The sequence below is a fragment of the Phacochoerus africanus genome, chromosome 14 (assembly GCF_016906955.1).
Source record: "Phacochoerus africanus isolate WHEZ1 chromosome 14, ROS_Pafr_v1, whole genome shotgun sequence".
NCBI lineage: Eukaryota > Metazoa > Chordata > Mammalia > Artiodactyla > Suidae > Phacochoerus > Phacochoerus africanus.
This window is the reverse complement of record NC_062557.1, coordinates 24,742,977-24,770,524: the sequence shown is the minus strand read 5'-3', so window position 1 is coordinate 24,770,524 and position 27,548 is coordinate 24,742,977. Positions and strand designations below refer to the sequence as shown.

The window sequence follows — 27,548 nt, the reverse complement described above, 5'->3', positions numbered from 1 at the left end:
GGGGTCGAATCAAATTGGAGCTGTAGCCGACGGCCTACGCCAGAGCCACAGTAACTCAGGATCCAAGCCGTGTCTGCAACCTACACCACAGCTCACCGCAACGTGAATCCTTAACCCACTGAGCAAAGCCAGGGATCTAACCCGCAGCCTCATGGTTCCTAGTCGGATTTGTTAACCACTGTGCCACGACAGGAATTCCATGTTTATGTTTTTCTAAAAAGAGTCGTTGTCTTAAAGAGGTGTGTGCTGTAATATTTAAAGATAAAATAATAGATTCTAACTTATTATTCAAGATAATATGGGAGAGGGAGAAATAAATGGAGGTGGAGGAATAGGTGAAACAAGATGAATTGTAAGTTAATTCTTGTTGAAGCTGAATGTTGTGTACATGGGGGTTTATTACAGTGTTTTGCCTACTTTTGTACATTTTTTAAATTCACCATAATGCAAAGATAAAGAAAAAAATCTAAGTTGAGATTAATACAAATGTAGCATTCTTTTCTTTCTGTTATGAAACCTGGTACATTAATGCATAAAATACTGTATGTATCTTGGACACAAAAATACATAAATTAGTGAGGGTTTTTTTTTTTTTCTTGGAAGTTTTTGTTTCATGTTTAAGGTTTTGTGAAGGGAAGAGGACAAGCTTTGAAATCAGACAGACCTGAATTCAAATCTTAGCTCCTCTACTAACAAGCCTTGTGAGCTGTAGCAAGTGCCATAATAATCTCATCCATAAAATCTTGCTGATAATATCTCCTTCACAGTTACGATGAGTTGTGATGAATTATGATGAGATGATGAACACATGAGGAGTGCCTGCCACTTGGTAGGTACTTACTAAAGTGGTAGCAAGAATTATTTTTATGTTCCAAAGTAGAGCAAGGCAAGGAAATTGATGTATGGAACTTAGATAATGTATATTTCACATATCTTTCCATAAAATTCATCCATTCCAGGTGAACCTTGGTCTAGAGCCATGTATATTATTTGTGAGGTTTGCATTTAAAGAATGTATGTGCAGACTTTTTATTGATAGGCACTTCAGAGGTTAGATTTATGGGCTTATGGCTCTGTAATGTCTGAGACATGTTGAATCGAAGCATGGATGTCACTTAACTTCTCGTCTCTTACTATCACATATTTGGAGCATGTAGTTATGACAGCTACAAGAAGCAAACCATTAAAGCAGCAAAGAAACACCATCTTAGCACTAAAACAAGGAGAGAAGGGTTTCCCTTTGAAGCTGAAGAGAAGTGTTTTTGAATTAATGGAGTGTATAGTGATTTACTAAGTTTTATTTATGAAAATACTCTTTGCATTCATGCCAAAAGGTTTTAGCACAGTCATAAGTAGGATTTATACAAAGAAACATAGCTGAAATTTATGATGTGTTTGCAAATGTAAGAAAAAGTCTGAATTTACAATATTTGTAATTTATTGTTAAGTATCTTTCTATCACCATTCCTGGAATGCTAATATTTTATAAACACAAGTGTTGGTTGTGAACCTAGAATTTCCTAACCTATGCTACTTTTTAAAAAAGAAATCTTCCAGAATGTTTTCCATGTCTTTTGGGAATTTAATAGGGGAAAATGTACACAGGACGAATATTCCCGCCCTTGGCTATAGCCCAAATTTTTAGCATTAACAATCTTGACAGCTACTTTTGTGGCTTGACTTCCTTTGGGCCTTTCCCCTCCTTTCCTTATTTACTACATTTTACACAAATTAATCTGTAGGAGGTGGATACACACACACACACACACACACACACACACACACACACACACACACTGTTTTTGAAGTTAATTACTGACTTTGATACCTTTTCAAATATTTTACTTCCTGTACGTGTACTGGTTGAGGTTTTTTTAAAAAACGATTAGAATAATGTAATAATGCATTTTTAAATTAATGCACTGCTTTGCAACCACTGTCAAAGAGAGGTGTTTTTTTAAAAAAAAATAAAAGGACTCGTTTTTTTCTTTTTAACCTTATAATTTCCTGAGATTTTTTTGTATCCTTTGTAAATGTCCTATCCAGAGTACATGATCTTGAAACACAAGAAAAAGGACTGATTTTCATGCAGGCAAAAGAAGAAATCACTTGAATCAGATGCTGCTGTCTTCTGTATCCCCTACACAATATGTTATACGCAAGGATGTTCATTTATAGCATTGTTTGGAATAGCAAAGACTCCAAACAGCCTAAATGTTCAGCAGTAGGGGACTAGTTTACATAAAATGTGTTGCATGCATTTAATGTGGTGCTACCTAGAGGTTAAAAGAATTTATATGTATATCCTGGGGAGCTCTCCAAGGCATATTAAGTGAAGAGGGCATTTTGGACAGTTTCTCTGTGTGCATGTGTGGCTGCACATGTGCACATGCCTGCCTGCACATGAGCTTGCTTTTATTTGTGTATAGGATATTTTGGGACGGCTATACGTGAATCTATTAATAGTGGTAGCCTGTTGAGGGGAGCATGGGTGTGAGTGAAAAAGAGAGTCTTCGTTATTTATAACCTTTGGTACTATTTGAATTTTTACCATGTGCACAGATGATTTTTTGAGCTAAACTTAGTTAATATAAAAATGAGATAAATCTATTTTTGTGTTTGATATGAAGCAACCTCCAAGATAAATGATTAGCAGAATACAAAAGAGAACAAATGCTATCATTTGTTTAAAAGAGAGAGAGAGGAGTTCCCATCGTGGCTCAGTGGTTAACAAATCCAACTAGGAACCATGAGGTTGCGGGTTCGGTCCCTGGCCTTGCTCAGTGGGTTGAGGATCCGGCGTTGTGGTGAGCTGTGGTGTAGGTCGCAGACGCGGCTCGGATCCTGTGTTGCTGTGGCTCTGGCGTAGGCCGTCGGCTACAGCTCCGATTTGATTCGACCCCTAGCCTGGGAACCTCCATATGCCGAGGGAGTGGCCCAAGAAAATTTCAAAAAGACAAAAAAAAAAAAAAGAGAGAGATATAACTGCCCTCACAGACACTTGTTATATTTAGATAGAACATTTATGAACACCCAAGAATCATCACAATGGTTGCCTCTGGAGAAAATAACCAAGAGAAAGGCGGGAAGGTGAGGTTTCATTACATACCTTCTTGTTACATTTGAAATTTTTGCTCTGAGCATACTTAAATTCTTTTATGTACTAAAGCTTACTATAGGTGCTAAGAGAACAGATCTTAAAAGTTCTCATAATAAAAAAAATTATAGCTGTGTGAAGTGATAGATGTTGACTAAACTTAGAGTCTGGAGAGGGAGGGGAGTCTTTTCTGTTAATATTTTTGCAATTCATTAAAGGATATGGAAAACCCACAAAACTTTCTCAATATATACATGTATCAAATCACTGTGTTGTACCCAAAACTAATATGATGTTATATGTCAATTATATACCAATAAAACTGGGAAGAAAAAGAAGCATACAAAAATACTTAATACAGTACCTTTTTTCAATAGGATCATGATTTGGTAGTTTATCTCCATTCACTTTTTCCCTTATTTATTTATTTTTACATATGAAGTTATGGTCGAGGCCCTAAAGATGGCGTTAAATGGCAGCATTCTCTGTTGTCTAGTTAGAGAACCAGTAGTATATAGGTGTGTTGTGTTCACTTACCACTTAAAAGTGAATTTTAAAATAAATAATGAAATTGTATCATATAATACTTACAGTAACTGATATACCTTTTTTTACCCTATCTCAGTCTTTCTTTTTTCCATATGTGGTGATTAAAAGTTCATAGAGCCTCTGAGTTCCCTGGTGGCCTAGAAGTTAAGGACTCAGCATTGTCACTGCTGTGGTTCATATTTGATCCCTGGCCCTGGGAACTTCTGCATGTTGCAGGTGTGGCAGAAAAAAAAAATCATAAAACCTCTGATTCTTGTTATTATGTAGATGGCAAAAGAAATAAAGTAATTGATAAATTAATGACTGCTTTAAGTTTATTCAATTAGTCTGTTGACTGAAAAAATTTATAAACTATTTCTTTTATATAGAATTATCCCTGGACCAATACAGAAAATCAGGTAATGGTACAGTTCCTGAACATAGAATTTTGGTATAACAATTAATATACCTCAGGAATTGTGTCTCTGATGAATTTTCATGTTCTGGATACAAAGTACTGAGAAAAATGTGTAGTTAATTTGAATACAAAATGTTTTGTGTTTCTGCTTTAAAACTTTGCTTTTTTATATAATGATTTTTATTTTTTCCATTATAGCTGGTTTACAGTGTTCTGTCAGCTTTCTACTGTACAGCATGGTGACCCAGTTACACATACAAGTATACATTGTTTTTTTCTCACATTATCATGCTCCATCATAAGTGACCAGACATAGTTCCCAGTGCTACACAGCAGGATCTCATTGCTAATCCATCCCAAAGGCAAGAGTCTGCATCTGTTAACCCCAAGCGCCTCATCCATCCCACTCCCTCCCCCTCCTCCTTGGCAACCACAGGTCTGTTCTCCAAGTCCATGATTTTCTTGTCTGTGGAAAGGTTCATTTATGTATTTCATTTTTAAAATCAACTTGATTTACAATGGCATGCCAATCTGTGCTGTACAGCAAAGTGACCCAGCCACACACATACATACATTCTTTTTCTCATATTATTTTCCATCATGTTCTATCCCAAGAGATTAGATATAATTCCCTGCGCTATGTGGTAGGATCTCATCGCTTATCTATTCTAAATGTAATAGTTTGCATCTAATACTTCAAACTCCCAGTCCATCTCACTCCCTCCCCCTTCCCCCTTGGCAACCACAAGTCTGTTCTCTATGTCTGTGAGTCTGTTTCTGTTTTGTAGATAGGTTCATTTGTGTCATATATTAGATTCTATACATAAGCGATATCATGTGGTGTTCCTCTTTCTCTTTCTGACTGACTTCACTTAGTATGAGAATCTCTAGTTGCGTCCATGTTGCTGCAGATGGCATTGTTTTGTTCTTTTCTATGGCTGAGTAGTATTCCATCGTATGTATATACCACATCTTCTTAATCCATTCATCTGTCAGTGGTCATTTAGGTTGTTTCCATGTCTTGGCTATCATGAATAGTGCTGCAGTGAACATAGGGGTGCATGTATCTTTTTGAATTATAGTTTTGTCCAGATATAAAAGCATTAGTTTTTCATTGTGCTTCTCTTCAACACAGACTTCCCTTTGGAAATTGTTTTAATAGTTATTGTTTACCAGGGTGGTTGAAGTATCACTAACACAGGAAAGGAACTGTTAAGTTATGGACAAGGGGATTTATATGATGTGTAAAGTAAAGCTTCCAGTTACTACTAAGTCTTGTGAAGCAAAGAGTGGAAGAGCCCATCTTCGAACCTCTCTGGCTCTGTCAGCTGACATGTACTTAATACAAACTTACCCGCCTAGAAAGTTTTTGATCACAGTTCATCTCTGAAAGATATTTTCCTAAGCTTACAAAGTGATACCGCCCACTCTCCTTAGGATCTGCGCACTTTCCTTGTGTTAGTGATACACCAATAAAGAAGGAAAAAATAAATTTTACATATAAAGAGATACCTTTCCATGTGAAACTTCGGTTCCGAAAGAGATCAAACATTTGAACAGAATTGTTGGTGGGGAGAGGTTTTGGTTGCTGATGTTGTTGTTACACCCATGCTATTTTCATACATGAGCAGGAGTTCCTGTTTGGGGTGGGGTCCGGGCACTGAGAGGCCGAATAGTGTCACCCTTTGTCTTAACAGCTTTAGTGATATTGGAGGTCTCTATCGCTCGCAAAGAAAACTCACCTTTTCTTCAGTGTGTTAAAAGCTGTTTCACATTTTCAGACCTGCTTATCTTACCCATGATCTATTCTTTATTATATTATTTATTTATTTATTTGGTATTTGGTAAAACTTTCCTCCTATCTACCCATAACCTTTAGATCCTGTAGTCCCATTCTTCTTTAGCAAATGATGTTGGAATCCAACTGGTCTTACAGTTTCTCTCAAGAAGAAGTAATGTAAACTGATTGGGGTGTGATGGACCATAGAATGCATCAGGACAGCAAGTGGGTGCTAAGGTCTACTATGATTTGTTATTTGGGAGAAAGGAAAGGAAAAGAGGGGAAGAGAGAGCAAGATGAACGAATAGTGGTAAAATCGTCACATTCATGGCTAATTATATATTTTTGAAGCATTTTCCCACAGTGAAACTTAAAGCATGTTGGTGCCAGAAAGGAAATACATTCTATAACTAAGCCAAGTCAAAGCTATGGTTGGGAGTAAAATATATTGGCTCATTTTCTATGAAGCAGCATCAAAATATCCAAGATCCAATAAAATCAAACAGAAGGTGCTGGAAAAAATTCAGTACATTGATCTGATTAAACCCAAAGTGTTGTGTTAAATTTTGTAAACATAAGATTCATGCTAAAAAGTGGTATTTAAAAAAAAAAATCACTGCACCAATGCTGTTACAGTAAATTTTAACCTGTGAATTGGACCAGCTCCTTCTCAACCAAATCATTGCCCACTCTTGGCTTAGTCTGTTAGTTCCATGCCTAGTGTGGCCACTAGTATTCCTACTACTTATAGTAATTTCTTTTTTTTTTTCCCCCGCCTTTTTGCCTTTTCTAGGGCCACTCCCGCGGCATATGGAGGTTCCCAGGCTAGAAATCTAATCAGAGCTGTAGCTGCCGGCCTACGCTAGAGCCACAGCAACGCAAGATCTGAGCCACATCTGCAACCTACACCACAGCTCACAGCAACGCCGGATACTCAACCCACTGAGCAAGGCCAGGAATTGAACCCGCAACCTCATGATTCCTAGTCGGATTCGTTAACCACTGAGCCACGATGGGAACTCCAATAATTTCTACTTTTGATTACAGATTTAGTTTGCTGAAGTAAAAAAAATACTAATTAGTAGCACATGCCATAAATTCAGGTCATTGGCTGTCATAAAGTATGCTTTGCCTTTGAGTAATGATCGTAAATTATAAAGCATGCAGGTTTGGCGACTGGACAGCCCAGTGGATTAGAACAAGAGTTTAGTAATCAGACAAGGTGGGGTCAAAGCTTGGCACTGCCACTTGTGGGTCAGTTGTATGGCTTCGGGTCAATTGTTTAATCTCTGCGTCTCAATTTATCTTCAGCTTTGGGTTAATAATACATCATAAGATTATTTTGAGGGTTAAATGAGATAGTACATAGAGGATCTTGACCCAGAGCTTGTAATCAGGAAGAATTCAGTAAGCTATTACATTTAAAAATTTTTTGTTTATTTATATATTTTTTTGCTTTTTAGGGCCATACCTGCAGCATATGGAAGTTCCTAGGCTAGGGGTCAAATTGGAGCTGTAGCTCCCAGCCTATGTCACAGCCACAACAACGCAGGATCCAAGATGCATCTGTGACCTACACCACAGCTCATGGCCACACAGGATCCTCAACCCACTGAGCGAGGCCAGGGATCGAACCCAAATTCCCATGAATACTAGTCAGATTGGTTTCCACCGTGCCACAATGGGAACTCCAATCTACTACATTTTTATTATTACTGTAGCAGACTTTCTCCTGTTAAGTCAAAACATGTTGAAAATTCAGTTGAGTAGCTTTATAATAAGACTTAAACACTAAAAGTATGTTGGAGAACAGAACTATGAACCAATAATTCCAGGTTATGATTGCCTGGTTGCCATATGACACATGCATCCATTTCACAGTATATTGAATCTACACACTACCAAATACCTAGGTTTACATGTTTTGAATTCTGTCAAAATCTCATTACTATTGGAAATATTCTAACTCAGCAGGCTCCATTTTAGTAGCAGTTGAACAATAACAGTGGTAGATGGACTGTGTTAGTGCAAAGCCAGAATGATTGCTGACATGCTGTAATTTGCTTTATGAAGTGTGTGTTGTCACATATACAATTATCTGGTTTATATTTGTTGCTGTCAGCCCTCTGGTTTGTTAATGTCCAAGAGTTATGCCTTTATGTGAAACCTAAGAAGGGTTAAAAATCTCGGCATTTTCTGGAAGGGAGGGAAGGAGCAGAAAGGTTTACATGGTGGCTACCTTTTTTTTTTCTTTTTTGAGAATTAGGATGATGCTACACACTGCAGCCCACCCTACTGGTCAAAATGAAAAACTGCATCACAAAGGACTTTTTTTTTTTTTTTTTTTTTTTTTTTTTTTTTAAGGAGCAGGGCGCAGGGGGAAAAGAACTTTTCTATTGGCTTCCCTGGGCATTTTCCTATCCAATCCACCACTAACAGATGTAGTTCATTTTAAATCAAATCATCTAATCAATTTGGTTCCATTTCTTATCCTGTAGACTGTGCTCTCTGCAAATGAGATCCCTAAATGTTCTTCAGAAGTCTGTTATTCTTAGCATGACCGGACAATTAGTAAGTGGTATCTGAAGCTAAAAAACTTAGTCATAGGCTCAATTTATCTCTTGTACATTTGAGATGTGGTTGGAGCAACTTTTTAAAAGAATGATAAATGGAAACTTTCTTTACCTGGCCCATCATTTGTTCTGTAGACTTAATGACATTCAGTACTATTATACTCACTGCCAGGGCCTTGGGGGAAAAAAGAATAGTTATGCATTGAGTTATGGCTACATGTGGGAAGAACAAAAAAAAAGATGGGCAGAAAGTCAGACTGTATAGAACAGAGAAGAATTTGAGACCTTCACTGCATATGGATTAATCGCAAGAACTAACCACGCACATCCAAATGGATATTTAGAAATCAGTGAAGCCAATAAGATGTTCTGTGGGAAACGCCATACATTTTCTAAGGCATGAGTATGTGTAAAATGGTATCTAATTTGTAACAGAAGTGTTGACAGAACTTTAGCTTTGGTGTTAACAAATGTACTCCATAATATATTTACATGTGAGTCACATTTCACATATGTGGGCACATGTGTTCTCAACATATTTCTGTAGTTGGTGTTATTCAGGGACTTCGGTGAATGGTTATAATAAGGAATCATAAGCTGCAGGGTTGCTAATCTTACCGTGGTTCAGCTTTGGAAACTACATTACTAGTAAACTGGTCCATGAAAACCTAGCAATGTTAATGCTATCAAGCATGAGAACTAACTGGATTTGGATCAGGGACCTTGATTTATAGCATTTGATTTAGGATTTAATAATTGAAAGAAGGAGCTGTGTGTCGCATGGGTTCTTAAATATTAAATAAGAAGTTGTATGTTCCCTTCCAATGGCAACAATAAAAACAAAAACATGTAGACAATTTTATATTAATTTTGATTTCCTTATATTATCCAAAGATACTTGGTAGGTAATAGCAAAGCCTAAAAAATGTTTGAACTGAGCAATATAAATAATTGGTTGCAGATGTGAATAAAGCCTTTATAATATAGCTTGTAGTTAATTAGAAAAGTAAAAATTGATTATTTTATACTAATATTTAAAAAACACTGAGCCTGTACATATCAATAAGCTAACATAGTTATATGTTTTATATATTTGTTATTATGTTATTTTCTATGCTTAAACTGCTTTCTGTCTTTTTTCCTTTCTTTGGTAAAATCATCATTCTGTCCTGTTTTTGTCCCTAAATAGCATTTGCAAGTTCAGAATCAGTTGGGTTTGCTGTGAGTCAAAATAGTTACAAGGGGACATCATCATGGTTCATTTTTTTCCCCCGTTTTATTTGGAATTGAATTAGGAAACGAAAGTTTTTTAGCAGTTTAATTCACTTCTCCATAAAGTTTATGGAGCAGCAACAGCTGGTTGAATCCATGGCAGAAAAAGCCAACTTCTAGTGGCCAAGCTAATGTTTCAGAATTAAGGGAGAAAACTCATTAGCTGTTAATGAAAACACAGGGAATAAAAACAAATAGCACAGAAACCCTAGCAAATAATTACCTTACACCTGACACAAAGCTGCTTTATCTTTCTGCTCCAACCCTCAGAAATTCCCAACTTATCACTTTATGAAGCATGAATGAAATTGAGTTTGACTCTAAGGAAAGAACAATAGAGAAACCATCCTCCTTACAGGCCCCTTAGCACGATACCCGGTGGAGAACCTGCCATTGAATATACTAAGAAGTGTATCTAGCGCCCAATTCTTATGACACTTAGGATAGAGGAGCAAATTACCAGCTAATAGTAGGTGAACCCTTGCTATAGTTCCCCCAGATCTTGTTTAGAAATACAAAGGGAAGGGAGTGGAGGTAGTGGTTGTGATTAATGGAGATACTGTGTGTTGGAATATATATCTGGATAGAAATATATTGATTCTGAGTGCGTTGCAATGGGAAAGTGTGTCTCTAGTGGCAAGGGGTCTTGCTTGTGAGAAAGCCACTCTAAGCAGATGGAGTTCTAAGCCCTAATTGTAGAGCTGCTGAGTGGAAATGTCTGTCACTATAGTTTGTGATCATTTATGTCGGATCCCACTGGACTCTGGTGGTGGCCATTGGAGCTGTGATGGTAAGAGTGGTGGAGGAATCCAGAGATCACTTGCCATTATGTTTTAAAGAAAAATGATGTTCTGAACTTCAGCAAATCCAAAATAACCACAGTAATTGCTGATTCTTCTATAAAATTTTTCACCCTTGCCTCTTGCGTAGTTGTCATTTTAATTACACGGGAGTGTCTATTTATACAGTGTCATAGACTTTTTTCTGTGTGTGCCCAAGGGAGTTGGGCTACTTGATACGACACTAAAAACATTTAAAGCAACATTTCCATCAGCAGGAACTAATTACACTTGGATGTAAAACACATTTTTAAATGTTTCCCCTATTGTAACCATTTTTAGTACCGACCTAGGCTCTGTTGCTGCTGCACTGAGTTGTTTACCTTTGTTGTTGTATGATTTCTGGAGGCATGGTCTTGTATTTGGCACAGAGGTGGCTGTTAAAAGCCCACCTTGGGAAACTCTGTTCAGAAACCATAGGAATCACGTGGAGGTGGCTTTTTCATCTAAAATTAGTAAATCAGATGCCAAATCCAAGCAGGTATTTTGGGTAAGACTTTAAAACCAGAACCTTTAAATGTAACTGGATTGCATCCTGGATCAGAAAAAGGACATTAGGGGAAAAACTGGTGAAATCCAAATAAAGTCTGTAGGTTAGTTAGTAACAACGTACCAATGTTAATTTCTTGTTTTTGACAGGTAGGTTATAAAAAGTTGACATTAGGGGAAACTGGTTGACAGGCATATAGGAACTCCCTGTACTGTCTTTGCAATACTTATAATAAATCTAAAAGTATTCCAAGATTTCAAAGTTCATTTAAAAAACAAAAAAACAAGGCTTCTTTGGATCTTTTTTTTTTTTTTTGAAGTCTAGAATGCTAGAACAAGTAAGAGTCGATTTGTCAAATTTCTGAAGCAAGCAGAAAACTTTGAGTCTAGAGTGATAGTATATTGAGTCTGTAATGCTCAGTGTAGCCTACAAAGGTTATATTTTGCTCGGTAACTGAAACTACTAGTTTTTTAAATGGAGTTTGGTTTGGCTTAAAAAATTAACTTCCTTTAACCTCACAGCTCACTTTTGGGTTACCTGCCAGGCAGTCCATTTAGATTGCCTTGATAACAGAATTTCAGTGGATTTGCAGTGATGTAAAATTTGAGTATTTTAACCCTCAGTTAAGTATTTCAGAATTTTTCTGCTCATAAGGCAAATTTCACAGTGATACTTTAAGCAGAACTATAAGCTTTGTAGCTTGATCAAGTAACCTAGTAAAAGAGAGAATTTCTTCTGGCTCCAGCCAGTGACTGTTGTGTGAGGGGTTTTGTTTGTTTTCATATTACTTTTCTTCTCCGCAATAAACTGCACAGTTTATTTTTAAAGTCCTGTATCTGCAGGTGTTCCACTCAGTTATGGACATCAACTTACCATTGAGCATCCGTAGAAGAGGCTAGATATGATCATCCAATTTATGGAGAGAGAAGGCTATAGCAATTCGCTTTTAGTCATTTTATATCCTCCCTATCCTTCTAGTTTAATTGTAGGAAATAAACCTTTAAAGTGAAGCAATACAGATTCTATGTAGGTTGTTTGGTTTCACTGCTCCCTAGTTGAAATCTAGGGCCAAAACTCTACAGTGTTTACTGAGATTAGCATTGGTGATTTCCTTTGGAAATTAGTGTTTGAGATAATATAAAATTCAGTTGAAAATCCCCTTTTCGTGTTTGTGAAATGAACTGAGCAGCTGTTGGTGTCCTTTTATCAGCAGACCGTACCTCTGTTTGGGGGATTTTAAGTAAAGCCATTTGCAGTGCAGAGCCTTTTCTTCTGGTTTCTGAATGAGCTAACATCTTCCATCTAAACCTTTTAAAGTATCATAATAGCATGGGCTACTTCTACAAAATATAATCCAATGTATGTTGAAAACACCCAAAAGAGATTAGCATTGTTTTAATTGCATAATTCAGTATTGTATATACATTACCTTTCATCAAAGCCATTTTACAGAACAAATATTACCTTCTTAGGGCTTTTAGAATTCCTAAGAGGTTGGTTGCATAGGCTGTTAACTAGAATTATAAAGAGAACTTAAGATTACAAAACAAGCATGATTTAAATTGGAACAGTCCAGGTTCTCTCTCGTTTTACTTCTCTTATTTTTCAGAAGAAGAAAGAATATTGACCTTGCTATATTATATTCTGATTAAAAGTTTAACCCTTTTTGTAATTTATTCTATTTCATTTGGAAATAAAAAGAGGCATTCAGGGTGAGGTTGTAATTAATGGGCTATTTATATAGCTATGTTTTTATTTTAAGTGTGATGGAGAAGTTTCTCTCTGGTGGCAAGAGGTTTCCTCATTCTAAGCTACCTAACAGTTTCTAAGTTCTAGTTAGTTGAATGGAAAATTTCCCACTCAGGTAGGTTGGTATGAACTTATTTATGTGTTTCTCTTATGTTAATGGAGAGTGACCACAGTCATTACTTAATTAATTAATATACGTATATACATATGAATATCAGAAAGAATCTACAAAGACCCTTATAAAGGTGTTAAAAGTATGACCTTATTTTCTTTCTTTTTTGTCCCTTAGGGGGAGACCAAGCTGAAAATTACCTTGGACAAGACAGCTCTGATGACAATCACAGTGGAACCCATGGCCCTTCCTTCACATCAGATCCACCTTTTTTGCCAGATTATCAGGATGAGGGTGAGTGTCATCTTTCTGACTTTAGGGTGACCATGTTTTCAGACTTTTTGTTCTGGTGTCTTTGCCTTTGGTCATTTTGAATCTAGCAGCCTTCAAAGTGTTCTCTGTGTTGGTAATCACTAGTTTGCAAAGAAAACCTATTTGTTGCCTTGTGGTGCTGATCTTCCTAGGTAATTCAATCCTTCTGCAGTTAATGTATTTAGGGAAACAGTAATTCCATATTTGAGCAGGAAGACATCCTTATTGATCTTTTTATAAGAACTGTAGCTGAAACGCTAAGAGGGCATTTTAAGATTGCAAGGCCCATTTTACCATTCCTTCAGATTTTTTTTTTTTTTTGGCTTCTTCATGAAACTAAGTTTCATGAGAATTAGAGCTTCATTTAATGATTATTGGATTATTGATTTATTGTGGATTATTTGAGACCCTTGAGCTCATCATTAGCCATGCTGTCACATACCCCTGACCATGTTGGTGTTTGTAAGAAGAAGGGGAAACCACAAGAACCACAAGGCACATCTTCCTGGAGCATCAATTTTATTTGAAGATTTGGGAGTGGGAGGAATTAAATAACTCAGTCCTTATAAACATTATTTTTATATACTAAAAACTGATTTGTATGTAATATAGTGGAATGCAAAGTACATATGAATTTTTGAGATATGTGAATATAAAAATTTTTGCCTGATGGCTGCCAGTTTCTGGCTCAGGCTCAGATATCCCAGGGGTGGGGGGTTCATTGTGCCCCTTCTGGCATCTGGCCACTTGAACAGAAGGTTTGATCATCACTGATGCACATGGTTATCTTATTCAAGTCTCTCTTGTGCTTTTGCAGTGGGGAAAAAGGTAGAAATGCTACTAAACTGAATATTAAATTGGAAGTATATTATTTGCTTAGGGAGTGGGAGTAAAGTTGATAAATTATTCCTTATTTTTCTTTATGAGTCTGTGATCTTTCTATCTGTTTTTCTTCCAAATTTCCCTCCAACTTTGGCGTTTTCCAAGAGTTTGTAATCTCTAAGTTCTCTCTTCTTTTTAATTTATCCATTAATCCTTATTTCATTTGGCCCTTGTGGTCTTTAATATTTTCTCCCTTTCATTGACTTGATAACTACCAAATGAGAACTGTGGATATAATCACACAGAAACAGTTTATTTTGTTTGAATCTGTGTACTAGCACAATTAATAATACTCAAGTTTTAGAAATTGGGCCTTGTAATGTGAGCTATGTATATTGGTTCAGGTACTACAGTAAAAACATTGTTTGGATTGAAAGCTTAATAATTACATTGGTAGCTGATGAATAATTGTAGAAAATTAACAGTGCAAAACATTACAAAAACCACCCTTTCATTTGTTTTTGATCAACCTAATGCTTGACAGAATTAGAACAATAGTACCTCATTAATCCATAGGTCACTTATTTGGTATTTGCAACCTTCCCAAACACAGCTGGGAACACAATAAGTAAGCCAGAAAGACTTCTATGTGGAAATAGATGTTCCTGAGTCCCGGGTTACCATTTATGTACCTTACTCTTGGAAAAGCCCCTGAGGCCCTCACTGGGGATTCCTCTTCTTGTAAAAGTCTAACCATTACAATGTTTTGATTTCTCACCTCACAATAGAGTGAAGCATCCAATTAGAAGAAAAAGTACTCTGAAGGCATCAATTAACAAATAACATTGAGGAAGGAAACAGGAAAACAATTAAAAATTGATACAGGAAACAAAATCTATAAAAAAAATTTATGTAAGAATTTTTTTAAAATAGCCAACTGGGGCCATATTATACAGTAGAGAGAAATGGCCCAAACTCTCCCCCAAAGAGCTCAGAACCTTAATAAGGTAAAACTTTATAGCTAACATTTTTTTTGAGCACTTACTATATGCCTGGCATTTGTGTTCCAAGCCCTTTGCATGCATCATCATTTACTCCTCAGAACAGCGCTAAGAGGTAGATAGTAGCATTTTGCTCAATTCACAGATAAGGAGCCTGAGACCTGGGAAGTTAACTTATTTAAGATCGCACAGCTAAGAAGTAGTATTACCAGGATTAACACCTACACAGTCTGGTTCGAGAACCTCTGCTCATAACCACCCTGCTGTCTTTATTACTGTCCTTATCTGAGTTATCAAAAAAGATTCATAGTCCAGATACTGTGGTTAAGACCATACAGATACACATAGTATGTTTAAAAGTATTTTCATTAAAAATGTTGAAATTAAAGAAAATAATTAGTGTTGAAAGAGGTACACCTATTTCCGGGAAAATTCAAAGGGGAAACTTTGTTCCATAATAGTTCCCCATAAGAGAGGCCTTAACTGGATTAGTAACAGTAACTTTTTACCTGATAGATTTTTTTTCTTTTCAGTCCCGTGCATAAAGGTTAAAAGAATTCTCAAAGTGACATTGTCAATGGTAGAGGTAGAAAGGGACTTGTGTATATGTTAAGAATTTGATTGTAGGGTGATGAGAGAATGTTTAACCATGAGTTTCTTCAAAGCATTGAATCTAGCACAGTGCCTGAGCACCTTATGCATAATGTTTGTTCCCTTCCCCGAGAAATAAGGATATAAATATGTATATATATTTCCTGTGAAATTAAAGAGAAGCTTATAAAGATGTTAAAATTCTAAGTAAACTTTGCATCCTGTTTACCTAGCTTGTGCCGTTATAGAGAACAGTTAACCCTTGATACGCTATTTATTCATTATTTTAACAAATACTTATTTAGAGATTATAAGGTAGTAACAAGGCACTGTGCTAAGCTGTCAGTGAAATAAGCAGTTAAAAGTCAGACACAGTCCCTGTCCTCATGGAGCTGACCGTCACATTGGCAAAACACACTATTAATAAAGTGACAAATGGACAATTATGAAGTCAGTGTCTTCATCTGCTGGTGCGATAGCTAAGGTGATTTCTTTAGGAAGAAAAGATATTCTCCCCCCCCCAATAAACTTAAAATTCCTTGGCATAAAGCAGGCTATTAGGTAAAGATTTGAGTTGCAAAATATTTCCCCCTGTATTCCTCCATTCAGTCTGGGCTGCCGCAATCAGACAGACAGCACGAGGATGCCTTCTTCTTGCATCTATCGTGGAAAAAAGATATTCTTTAACTTTCTTTTGTAGTGACATTATTTTAGGCTCTTGGAATTTTTATCTTTATTAGAAAAATGAAAAGTCTCTGTTAAAATAGTTCGGCTTTGTTGTCTTCCACTTCCAGCCAGAGCAGTGTCCTAAACGTACAACTATGAAAGGACACACAGTCTGACCCATTCGCCCATAACTTCAGTGATGAGAAGCGATAACCATGGTGCGTGTCGTGTTTGGGTCATGCTTTTGTGAAAACTACAAAGAGATCTAGAAGAATATAGAAACCTGGCCAGGTGCACAGCAGAAAATGAAAACTGAGGTTACAGGTTAAACCACGCATAAAAATGAGAGCATGTTGCTACTTAATCACAATTTCTTCTCCTTTTCCTTCATAAATACCCTCAATCTGAGAATGTCAGGCTATACACTATGGAGAGACACCCACAAATAAGAGCCTAACCCCACCCTCAGGAGTGAAAACTTGCTAACTGGTAATAACATTCAGGTTTCTAGACCTAGGGAGGCCGAGTATCTACCATACTGAAGAAAAAAAATTCAATATGAAACAGTAAATATGGTTACCATACAAAAGCTAGCCAGCTATAAAGCTTAAGACCTGATTGCTTTCATTGTCCAAAATAGACAATGGATTTCTTTTCTTGTTTTTCTTTTTTTTCCTTTTTAGGGCCGCACCCTTGGCATATTGAGGTTCCCAGCCTAGAGAGCAAATCAGAGCTACAGCTGCCGGCCTACACCACAGCCATAGCAATGCAGGATCCCTGACCCACTGAGAAAGGCCGGGGATCGAACCCTCGTCCTCATGGATATTAGATTCATTTCCTCTGTACCACAATGGGAACTCCTACAATGGATTTTAATGTGTATAAATTTATTTCATTAGTATAATGAAGAACCCCCATGTACATAAGAAAGTAGACTTATAGAACCATAGACTAGCTTTTGTTCATCATTGTGTGTTTTATTTCTATAATGCTAATAATAATAGGAAGAAGACATTAAAATAATATCTTCCCTGATGGACAAAAGAATATATTTTAAACAAAAATTTTAAATTTTTTCAAGATGGGTTAGGGAAAGAGATTGTTCTATAAATGAGTATAGCGACTCCTTCTGGAAGAAAAAGAAAAAATAAAATTATTTTATAGTGAAAGAAACCTAAAATCTATAATAATGTATAATGTAGTATGTACTATTACATTCTAACTAAAGAGAAAGGAATGAATGGTATTGGGCAGATATATCTGGGAAGAAGTGATAAAGAATTTTTTAGAGCTTATTTTTACATCAGAATATCTAAGGTCAGAAAGGTTCTTATTCTCTAGCAAAATGAAAAATAGAACTGGAAAAGTAAAGACCTGTAAACCATCATTGGAGAAGAATAAAAATGGATAAGTGAAGAGCCTTTATTGATTAATTTATTGTATGCTACTTGATTTTAAAAGAAATTGCAGACCTGTTAATGTACCAATAGTGACCATTTCAACTCCATGCCTTTTCTGAAATAGAGAAATGATTTTTTTTTGTGGCTTTATTTTCAGTAACTTTTTTTTTTTTTTTTACATTTCTCTGCTTTAATTTTGGTCCTGAAATAGAAGCCAGTTTGGAGTTTAGTATTATGAATAACATAGACTAGCTTTTGTTCATCATTGTGTGTTTTATTTCTATAATACTAATAATAATAGGAAGAAGGCATTGAAATAACATCTTCCCTGATGGACAAAAGAATATATTTTAAACAAAAATTTTAATATTGTGAAATAAAATGAAGGGATAATTTATTGATTGGATTTTTGTGGCTGGAATTCATATTTGTCTTAAATTTCTTTGGACCAAAGTTAGAATTATGGAATCTGGAAGTGGAAGGGATGATGGTCTTCTAATACCAGGAACAATTTATTGAGCACTTACTATGCTGTACTAAGTGCTTTTCATAGATTATCTCATTTAATCCTCAGACCAGCTCAGAGAGGGAGGAACTGTTGTCTCTACTTTATAGATAAAGAAGTAAAATGACTTGGCCAAGGATGACATACCTAATCTGAAGGCGGTGGGGGATGAGGGGTAGGATTTCAGTAGCTTTTTGAAGAGTTCTGATTAGCTGGATATTTGTCTTCTGAAATGCCTACTTTTATGGGCTTTACACATCATTTTCTTACAGCTTTTATTTCATTGAATATAATATTTATTTTAAAATGACTGTATTCAAAGCTAAAATTATCCTCTGAAAACTACTTTTCATCATACAAAATTTGATATGTACTGCTTTCATTATAATTCATCATCTCATTCTGAGTATTTTGTAATTTCTTTTATGATTTTTTTAACCTCCATGTTATTTAAAAGTGTTTTGTGTGGGTTTTTTTCCCTGATTTTGTTTTGATTTGTTTTATTTTGACTTATAGAGATTTTTAAATCTGCTTTTTTATTTTAGCTTCTAATTTTCTACATGATAGTCTTACATAGCCTATATTATTTAGATCCCTTGGACACTATTGAGACTTCTTTTGTGGCTTACTAATGATCAGTCTAAGCTTATATGCTATGTGTACTCCTGAGGTATTTATTGAATATACTTGTACTATTTCTATAAAATAATATATATATAATTAGTATTCTTCAGGTCTTTTGCATCCTGGATTTTCTTTTATCTGCTAAAAGGCTTGTGTTAAAATCTCTAATTATAGTTGTAGATTTATCCTTTTTCCCTTGTTTTGTTTTACATTTTCAAGGTCATGTTTTAGATACGTAAAAGGAGCTCTAATTATTTTGAAAAGATTTCCTCTTTTTTGAGCTGAAATCCTGTCTCTAGAATGTCCACTTATTAAGCTAGTTGTGCCATCTAAGTCTACCCATAGCACTCCCGAGAGACTTTATACTGAGTAAGGATTAAAAAAAAGTTTGTTCACAAGCCAGTGAGACCCCGTGGCTGTGATTTGTGTATAAAGCCTAATTTTAGTGTATAAATTATACTGTTTCACAGAATAAATAAGCTGAATTTCTTACAATGTTTACTGAGGTATGTGAATTAATGATGCAGTGATTAGTGGTAAGTGACCTCTCTGATCAGGTAAATCTTAAGCCGAATGCTACTGACAACGGTGGAGGAAAACGTGTGTGTTTTATGGCTGCTTTACTTGGAATGTGAGAAACCTATTGCAGGCTCAGTCATTGCTACTCTAGCAGGTTGAAAGAGTTAATGACCTAAAAATAGCTAGCCATTTGCTTCCTTCTCACTGATGGGGTCAAGCCCATTACTTTCTTTGTGTGTATTTTTCTTCCATCCCATAAACTATATGAACATACTTAAAGATGTGAGCTCCTTTTTATTCTCTGATATGAGATAGTGAAAACAATTCAAGGTAGTCTCTCCCCAAATATAAATGTGTAAATAAACATACATACCTTCAAACAAGCATTTATCTCATTTTCTTTTTATTCTTCAGATGCTTGCTTTCGTCTTCATTGCCTGCAGGTATATTTTTCTCTAATAAAGGCACATGACTCCTGTCAACCCTAACCGAAGTTATGTCTGTGTGTTTAGAGTGCCCATGGTGGAAAAACACAAAACTGATTTCCATGTCTGTGTTTTGGGGATCGAGGAACAAATTCCTACTGTAAAACACATACTTTCATGAGCAGGGTAGATTTCTGACCAAGTTTCTGTTGGTTTCAGTTGAGTCCATCAGATTTCAGATCATTGGGAGAAATTAAGGACTCAGTGTTGAGTTAACTGTGATAAGGGTAAGTAAGCTGTCACTCAGGATTGCAGTGGCCTCCTTCATGAAGATAAATGTCTTATTAGATCTAAGACATCATGTCGTTTATATAGTCTGGTATAAATCACAGATGAAGATGACAAAGTGGGTTTCAAAGTTGACAGTAATTTATATAACTTAAACAAATGATTACCAAGGATTATACATGTTTTGTGAAGAATAAAAAAACAATAACAATTATCTGTCTATGAACTACCCATTTTTCATTCTTCAGCCCGGCATGTTGGGCTCTTGGTGCGTATTTAAACTCTAACCTTCCGTCCAGCGCCCAGTAAGGCACTCTCACATGTATTGATGGCTAGGTATCTTCCATAATGCTTCTTTCACTTGGAAAAACTCCTTGCAAATTTAACTGAAGTTTTACTGTAAAACCATGGCATCTCAGAGCTGGCAGAGGCTTGGTAATCACCTAATCGACTCTCTGTTTTAGCAAAGAGGAAACTGCATTTTTAAAAGTCTAACTCCCTAGGCTCTGTACCAGCAAGGCAGAGCCAGTAAGGAAACCAAGACCTCCTCCCTGGCCGTGGCCTCCCCTGACCCACACTGCCTACCTTCCCTCACCTGTGTGATCTCAGCATGCTTTTCAGTGCAGATCCAAACAGCTTTGCAGGATGCCTGACTGTGGGTCTTTGGCTGTTTTTCAAAAGTTTCAGTCAAGTTCTTCAGATAGATAGATGTGTCTCTCTGGCTTATGCATATTCTTATCTTCTTCCCAGAATGATTTTGGTGCAGTGTATTTTATAATGAATTTCAAAGGGCTCCAGGGGAGTTCCCATTGTGACACAGCAGAAACAAATCTGACTAGTAACCATGAGGTTGCAGGTTTGATTCCTGGCCTTGCTCAGTGGGTTAAGGATCTGGCATTGCTGTGAGCTGTGGTGTAGGTCACAGATGCGGCTCTGATCCATCTGAGTTGAGCTGTAGCTCCAATTCAACCCCTAGCCTGGGAACCCTCATATGCTGCGGGTACAGCCCTACAAAGCAAAAAAAAAAAAAAAGAGAATTTCAAAGGGCTCCATAAATACTAGCAATTACAGTTGTGACTGAATTGACTTGACATAGAACTAATTAGTTATCTTTTTTAGTCTTTTTTGTCCATGTTATAGATTTTAATATACTGCCAATGAAGAGTTAGTTATTGAGTGCCTATATTGAATGCCCTTGTTCAATCATGAGTTTAGAGGCTTTGTGGAGGATACAAAAAGGAATAAGATGTGATTCCTTTCTTTAGTGAGTAAATAATCTAGTTGAAGAGAGAAGACTAGACACCCCTACAATAAAGTATATGGTACCTAATCAAATGCTGATTATCAGGGAGAGTTTTCAGGGAAAAAAAAAAAACTGGTCAGACTTGCAGTAGTTTGGAAGAAAGTCAAGATAATATTTAGCCTGTGCTGTAGCCAAACTGTTTTTAGAGGTCTTTTTCAGACCGGGAGTATGAGTAAGAGTCCATTCTTTGAAAGGTCAAACATTTATTGAGCTTCCATTATAATTTGTAGTGAAATAACAGTGGCCACTTTTAAGTGCAAATAGTTGATTTTTAAGCGAGTGACTTGGCAGATGAAATTAAGCTTTCTCATATTGCCTCAAGTATTACTCTTTGTTTCTCTCCAAATTCTAAGCTAGTCAATAAGTGTAACGGTAATATGAAAGTTCTAATATATGATTATTGCAGTTGTTATTGAAGTTGTTAGTGTGGCCATTACGGGAGTGGTAAAATGTAATATATTTATCTGATTGATATATAAATCAGTCAGAGGTTGGAGGAATTATATATCTTGGCATGCTGTATATTAGAAAATCTTAAATACCATGCTTAATTACCTTGCTCTTAGAATCTATAAATGCATTATAATTAAACATAGCATCTGCCTTATAGATAAACACTGAATCACCTGAGGATTAGTACCTTATTTAGTGCAATCATGTCTAAAGTTTAGAATTCTGGATTCTCAGGTATGATTTTTTTTTGTATTCTTGTTTTTTTATATATATATGATTTTTACTTTCTTCTAGTATAGCTGGTTTACAGTATTCTGTCAATTTTCTACACCTTGTACAGCAAGGTGACCCAGTCACACGTACATATGCATTCTTTTTTCTCACATTATCATGCTCTGTCATAAGTGACTAGATATAGTTCCCAGTGCTATTACAGCAGGATCACATTGCTTATTCATTCTATCAGGTACGATTTGAACTCACAGATCGTCCTTCCTCAAGCTCCAAAGCCTTGACCATTTTTATCTCAAAGTTTAATATTCTTAAATGTGAAAGAATTTTGTTCAAGCATAAAACTTTCAGGCCAAGTATATAGAAGTATATGCTTAATTCCTATAAATATAAACTTAATATGTGTTTGTGCATTATATATATGTGTATATAATATTTATATAGTACACACACACATGTGGATATGTGTCTTCATTCTTTGGTGATCTTTGTTTTTCTACTAGCATAAATTCTTTTGGCCTCTCATAGAACTCTTGACTTTCCAAGTAAAAAGTAAATGTTAGTAATGCCATCCGTTTAAAACAATGCTGAAGTACCTGTTAACCTAGAATATTATTGTCTACTAGGGGAAGATTGTTGAATTCACAAACTATAATTACACCCATGCTCTAGATTGCCTTTCTGACTTTGAGTGACTGTCTCTTTTATGTTGGGCCCTACGTAGCTTAAACCCAGACACATTAGTCCAGTGGGAAAGAGGATTATACAAAGTGGTTTCTCTGGCTTGTAAAATTGGGGTTTATAGGGGAGTTGTTCCTTCACGGAAAGTTTTCACTTATAAAATCTTTCATCCAATTTGCAGATCCATTTCTATAAACTGTTACGATATAGTGTATATGGTATGGTATATTTTAATGGAATGCTCCAGGAGATAAACATAATTGTTTTGATTAATTTTATAATCATATTATTTCATAGTAATACTCCAGATTTTGTTTTAATAAAAAAAAAAAGCCATAGGGTTAACTGGGATCATGAATGCTTCTTTCTACAAATGACCATTATCATCATTGAAAGACATTTATGAATGCCTAAGAACATAGTTGGGCCTAGAGATTGTCACAGCTTAGGGAAAAAAATCACTTGAGTTATCTAATCTAGCCCTTCTAATGAATTCACATCACTCTTACTAATATCTCATTTAATTAATTATCAAATACAGCCATTATGCTCTGTATCCTTCCTTTGCCGGACATCTTTCCCGCCCAACGATTATTACTAATTTATTCTTCATGTCTAACCTAAACTTTTCCTTCCTTAGTTTCAGGCCATTGCTCTTTTCTATACCATCTTCTGAGACTGAATAATTCCCCTAATTCATTTATATTGTTACCTTTAGAAGGTATTTAAGGACTGAACATTTATCCCTAGAGTCTTTACTTTTCCAAACTACATAAATTTCAGTTCTCTTAATCCTTACTACACTCTGCCCCTGTCATACTCTCCAATTCTGGGGTATTTTATCACATTCCTTGATATTTTCCATTCCAAGGGGATCACCTAACCAAGAGAGCTGCCTTTGGGGGAGGGAAGTACTAAAGCATAAAATCTATAAACCACTAGAAGATGCCTAAGTGTTTATTTGATGTTGGTATTGGTGATCATCTGGTTGGCATACAACTGTAGTGCTTGCTTCGGCATATGTTGGGATATATGTATATTTTAATGCCTTAATGTATTATGGCCTGTTGTAATTGAATGTCTATAAAGTAGCAGTTAAGAGGGTTTTATAGACCTTAGATGAGATCAGAATTCTCTGGCCCCCTCTTGTGGTGAAAGAAAATACTACTTTTGAGCTTTTTTCTGGATTGTTTTAGTTGACTATGAAGCTAAGATAACAAGTTCTCAACATGTGAGCATAGGGAATGAATCCAAGAATTTAAGAATTATATATTATTACATAGAAAAGTTATATATATATATCTCCAAGCACATATACACACTCAGATCTAAGTTCTGTTTTTAAATTTTATTAATGCCCTAAAACCTAAAAGATATTCCTTTCTTATAGCCATCATTTCAGTATATTCTTATTACACAAGTCAGGATGAGAACAAATAAAACAAAATTATAATCTTGAGGGGTTTATATTCCTAAATAGGTAAATGAGAGAGGCTTGGATATGAATTTTAAACCAAATTTGCAAGGTACTTTTTCTTTGCCATTAAAGATGGATTTTGTTAGCATTTCTAACAGATTTAAACAGATAGCATATATTTCCTATAACAAATTAATTTTATTGGTTTTATAATTTATTATTGTAGCATTCCTTCTATGGTAGATGAATTTCAGATATTCATAAATGTCTAGCAAGTAGCAAATAGATGAAGGGAAGACTGAACTAGCACGCAAATGGGTTCATGTGTATTGCCTATGGAAAAAAATTCTACATGTAGCAAAAAAGTATGCATGTTTTTCTAGGAGACCACCAAAAGTAATACTTCTGTTCTGTCTTGGAATTGTTGGTCTATAGAAAAGAACTAACGAAGAGTTGCTATTATTATGCCATACATGGCAGTCTGGGAAGTGAAAAGATTAAAATTAGACACTCTCAGCAGCTTTTATTTAAAGCTACTCGAAAAACTGGAGTAATGATTAAGGTAGATTGCCTTTATGCTCATGTCACATTCTAATGAAAAAATTGGGTCCTATTTAGCAATTCTGAGAACTAAATAAATTTGAGACCTTGCTTTTTTAATATTAAATATTTTTTTCCAAAAGGGAATACTTACTATTACACTAATTGAGGAAGTACAAGGGAAAAATGGCATAGACATAGCAGAAAAAAATGAAAAGGGATTGGTCACAGGTGAAATAAGTGAGAATATTGTAATGATTTAAATATTAAAAAGAAAACTGATTGTTTTAACTTATTCTCTTTTCTCCCCATCTTGAAGAGATGATAATTGTTACTGTTTTCAAATAGGGAAATTAATTCGCTTTATGTGCTTCTCTCTTAAGATGTGTGAAGGAAATTTTAATCTCAACTATTCATTAATTTTTAGTATCGATATTCCTCTGAGCATCTGAAGACAAAATTTAACAAACCTAGAGATGAAATCTCTTAATAAGAAAGCATTTATGGATCTTTATAGGTGTAGTCTACTTTTTACACTTCTTAAAAAACAGTAGGGTCAGGGATCCAGCATAGCTATGGCTGTTGTGTAGACCAGCAGCTACAGCTCCAATTCGACCCCTATCCTGGGAACCTCCATATGCCACGGGTGCTGCCCTAAAAATAAATACACAAATAAATAACAATAATTTGACATAACATTTTTGAGATTTATCTATAATCAGGTCAGGTGAACTTATACACGATTTCCTAATCTGTGTCAAGTTTCTCGCAACTGCTGGATCTGATTTTTTTTCATGTTAAGGCTGTGCTTTTCATGAGATAGACTAAACTATGGATCTCTGTAAAAACTTTGGAACATTCTGACATGAGTTGTGGAAAATGACCCTTAGTTATACCTGTGCTACTTATTACTGCCATGTATATTTCAATTGGTTTGGTCACCAAAAAATTGCTACTGCTCTTGGATACATGTTCTTTAAGTCTTGATTTTAAATTAGTATATATACTTTCACAAAGCTCTCTTCAGTGTAGATTTCTTACTTTGAGGCATTTTCTTGGCTATTGGAAAGATTCATTTTAGAAAAATTATTTATTAGTTCAAATTGTTAATCAGTTTAAGATTTTTGTATTCTTTCTTTTAGCATTAAAATCAAGGAAATTAAAATGACCAATTTCTTGGATGGCTAAAGTTAGTAACATTATAATAAAGAAATTGCAAGAATTTGACTTTGTAGCTATAAAGAGGTGTCAGAGGGTCTGTTGGAGTGTTGTGGTCCAATAAAGTATAGAGTAGAAGAGATTTTCCTGGAAAACTACATCTGAGTTCTTGTTAAATGTCTTATTATAAATAATTATTATTTTCCTCATCAAACCATTAAAGCTAAAAGTAAAGTATATTACTTATTTCTTCCTTGCTTTTTCACTCTGTATGTGCAAATGCCTTCAGCTATAAAGCAAGAATTTTTCTGAATTTCCTAAGGAACACCAGGGAAATTCAAGGATTCATCATGTGTAATCTTTTGCATGTTCATTTCTTCAAAAATAACAAATTTATTTAAATTTGATAGTGTTGTTTTAGACTGTTTCCCTCTTAATTTGGAGTTCATTAAAATTCCCTTTTCACTTAGGTTGAGACACATTAAAAAGGAGCCAGAAAAAACTTCCTACTGCCTTTTTGACTTGTCCAAATCCTGCTTTTCAAAAAAGCAACTTCTTACTGCTTTTGAATTTGTTCCATGGATAAATTACCAAATTATAATATAATTAACTCTACATATATATTAAATTTTTTAAAGATATGTTTCATTTAGCGTTGAGACCATGTATGTAGTATGTCTTACCAGTGGAAAAACTTTTTTCAGCTATGTAAGAAGCCCCAGCTTTATCTCAATGAGAAGAAAAGGTATGTACCTTTTCTTGAATAATGACTTTGCATATTAGGTGCAAAGAAATTCAGAACAAATGTTGGAAAAGTTGATATTAATTCCAGTTTAGTTAGAAAGGCTAGGTTACGCCACTAAATAGACATAGTGAAAGTAAATGAAGACTAATTTGCAAAGGCTCATAAGTTGATAAACTTTTGGGATGTTTACATTTTATATCTGACGATGCCCTTTCTTTAGCATTTTTGTTGTTTCTTATATTCTTTTTTTTTTAAGAAGTTAGTTAAGAGGAAATCACTGGGATTGCACAAATGGTGATTTGGCAGATTCTAACAGTTGAATTAGTGATTACAGCACATGTTACAGTTCACTTATGATTGTTACTAGTGTTGCTATTATGACTGATACAGTATGAGTCACTGGGTAGGGTGTTTCAGAGAGCCTGGTCAAGCACTTCAGAAGCCAGGCCTAGGTAAAAACTTTTGCTACTTTAAGTTTACTTTTCCTATGTGAAATAGGCAAAAATTGAGTTCTGATTTAGCTATAATGTTCTTTACACTCTTACCCAGGCTATCACTGACAGTAATTCTAACATTTGCTGTTTTTCAGTCCAAATGATATAAGAGCATGTTAGGTATGACTTTCAATATATGGCAAAGGTGTAAAATTAAGAAGAGATTTCTATAAAATTTTTTGCACATTCTGCTAAATGAATTATTGAAATTCCAATAAAGAATTTTTTTAAAAACTCTAAAAAGCAGTACGGGTTTTATTTTTCCCTCAATCCTTTCAACTCTCATAAATGTGTTCCCATGAAAGCTATATCTGCAGGGTTAGAAAAGAATATATTCTATAATATTTACCCGATCAGGAAGATTTTTAAAATGTGGCATCTCAATGTGAGATATTGACTGAAGAGGGCTTGCAGTTTACTGGCCTGGCAGATACAGCAGGTTTGCAGTAAATCCATGTGGTAAAAAACCCCTGAGAAGTTTTTGATTAAGAAACTTTTACTATCCTTTTAAGATG

At 35.4% G+C, this 27,548-nt stretch overlaps 1 protein-coding gene across 1 annotated transcript in view; it reads left to right on the top strand.

Moving 5' to 3' along the window:
• Positions 1-27,548, top strand: part of SKAP1 (src kinase associated phosphoprotein 1) — a 308,294-nt gene that overhangs the window by 85,717 nt on the left and 195,029 nt on the right. The window contains exon 4 of the mRNA XM_047758216.1: positions 13,036-13,152. Coding sequence (XP_047614172.1) covers positions 13,036-13,152 — 117 coding nt within the window. The remainder of the gene's footprint in view (positions 1-13,035; positions 13,153-27,548) is intronic.